The 2,494-nt window shown below is 40.9% G+C and overlaps 1 protein-coding gene across 1 annotated transcript in view; it reads left to right on the forward strand.

The window, feature by feature from the left end:
• LOC122058643 (protein SPA1-RELATED 4-like) overlaps positions 1 to 2,396 on the forward strand; it is a 16,943-nt gene extending 14,547 nt beyond the window's left edge. Inside the window, 1 exon segment of the mRNA XM_042621282.1 lies at positions 1,807 to 2,396. Coding sequence (XP_042477216.1) covers positions 1,807 to 1,995 — 189 coding nt within the window. The 3' untranslated portion in view covers positions 1,996 to 2,396.
• Positions 2,397 to 2,494: the final 98 nt, after the last annotated feature.

Below are 2,494 nucleotides of genomic sequence, written 5' to 3' on the forward strand. Positions count from 1 at the left end.
AGATAATAGAGGAGAGGAGACCCTAGGACACAACAATTAGCTTGTTCCTTGGGTTATCAGGGACCGATCAATGGTTAAAGCATCGAAATTTGGAGCTAACATCGAAGTAGATGGCTTTCCAAATCTTGTCAGAGGAGCGAGAATTGAAAGTCCATCTATGAAAATTGCGCTCCATCTAAATATGACTGATAGTAGCACAAAAGGCGAGCTTTCTCGTAATATCACAGATGGTGGACCCACAGAAAGCCTTGTCAACCCATATCCGTTCTCTAGCCAATGGAAGGATAGGCCTACGGGAGGGCTAGCAGTCAGAAAGGACTCTCTTCCAGACTATGGAGGAGAAGGGGAAGGAGATAAAAGATGGTTAACATCTTTAGTCCCATTCTAGCATAAGCAGCAGGAGTGAGGGACCTGGATGTGCCGGTGATAAGGAAAGACTGCGTAGAGAGGCAGTTGGACAGAGCACACCAAACAGTGAAACTGTGGTGGGGAATGTGGCCTTTGAACCAAATGATATTTCTCTAAGGGATGAGAGGGCTTTTAGAGCGAATGAGATCCATGCAGAGGCCGATGTAAATTGTCCCAAGTTGAACGGGGTCCACAGAACTGTGTCTTCCCTTCCTCTGTGGCTCGGTGGAATTGGGTGGAGGGAGGCCTAGAGATCCGCCAGGGGGGTTGAGGAGGGGTCCAGATGTCGAAAGAGATGATGGATGAAACTTTGGCAATTCAGTCCAGAGGAGTAGATAATCGTAGGGGTTACCAAAGGGAGGAGGATGCTCGAAGGTGCTGAGGGTCCAATCAGAGAGAGGTCCAAGCTCCGTTGCCAATGGAGTAAGAGATGGTTCCCAGGGCTTTGGATCTGGATGAGAGAATTTTGTGCCAAATCCAAGAGTCATCAGAAGACGGGAAATAGTCAAGAGAGAGTTATCCTTCAGGAGGGAAGAGTAAACCCATAAAACCCGGATACTGTTGGTCTTGGAAGCAATCTTCCAGATGAGCTTAAGGATACCTGCACGATTGGCCTCACTGATTCTTCTTACTCCAAATCCACGATACACACCTTAACAAACAACATAAACTAAAAAATTATTAAAATCATTGGGGGTGGGTATGATTCCCTCTTTATTTATAACTTCATGGAAATAAGAAAAATAGAACCACTCCCCACCCCCCATGTGTGGAAGGAGGAATCCTTTACAAAATAAGTTCTACACAAACTAGAAAGTCTTCTCAAACTTAACACTAATCCTGTATAGTGCCTAAATCCCTCTTATTGGGCCTATAGAATTGACCCATTTCAATTGTAAAACCAATTATATTTAGCCATATAATCCATTGAACACTCAAAACAAAACATATTGGTCCATTCTTTGGCCAGTCCAATGTCCTTCCTGGTTTCTGCTGTTGGCCTTCTTTCTCTTCTGAACTGTATCAGCATCTCCCCAAAATTATTACAGATTAATTGTCTGATACTCGTGACTAATCAGAATCATGAAGCTCTTTCCAGCTTGTTTATGTGGTAATAGATCTGTTAAATAAACTGGTAAGTTTATCGTTGACCATCTAGCTATGCCTACCTTTTCTTTGTCAACTCTCTTTGAATTCTTTCGTCAATGGCTCCATTTAGTTTGATTTCCTTGCATAGGCCATGCATTAGGAATTTGGTAATTCTTTTGAGCTTGAATTGGAAACATATTATGATTCTAACTATTGGGAGGAGATTTTCTATTTGATATGTACTTTTACCAGACGCATTTCCTGTCCATCTTCATCGTTGTGATATAGTTCTCATCTTTTATGCAACAGGTTTTCATCTACCACAAAGCTTTCCCAATGCCAGTGTTATCATTCAAATTTGGCAGTAAGGACCCATTGTTTGGCCATGAAGTTGATGATGCCACCCAATTCATATCCTCTGTGTGTTGGCGTGGTCAGACCTCCACACTTGTTGCAGCCAATTCCACTGGTAATATCAAACTGTTGGAGATGGTCTGATTTGTTTTCTATGGGAAATTCTTAATGTCCCAACAAAGAAGAGATTAAAAAAAAAAAAAAAGACTCAGATGTCGAGGAGTTCCTGAATTGAAGGATAAAACGTAAAGAAGGAGCTTTGAATCGGAGTCCTTGTAACTAGGATTCAGGCAGCAATTTAGAAGGTATGATGGAGAGACCAAATGATACCACTTTCTATCACATTTTGGCATTTGATCTCTACTGTAAGCATTATGGCTGTTGAGAGGAAAGAAGGGGAGGGTGCTACATTTTAACTAGTGACTGTTGAAAGTAGGATAGAATGGGGAAAGAAATGAAAGAGGAAGAGATTGTATATGTATATCAAGTGATGCTTGTGTAATCACCATAGTTATAATAATAATTTGAGGTGATTTTCTAATGCATTGTGGTTCATTTGCTACTAAATATCACATGTCATCTAACATGTTCATATTAGGGCGGGTAGAATTTTTTTTAGCAATTTGTATCTTTTTTTTTTTTT

This window comes from Macadamia integrifolia, chromosome 13 (assembly GCF_013358625.1).
Source record: "Macadamia integrifolia cultivar HAES 741 chromosome 13, SCU_Mint_v3, whole genome shotgun sequence".
In the NCBI taxonomy this organism is placed as follows: Eukaryota; Viridiplantae; Streptophyta; class Magnoliopsida; order Proteales; family Proteaceae; genus Macadamia; species Macadamia integrifolia.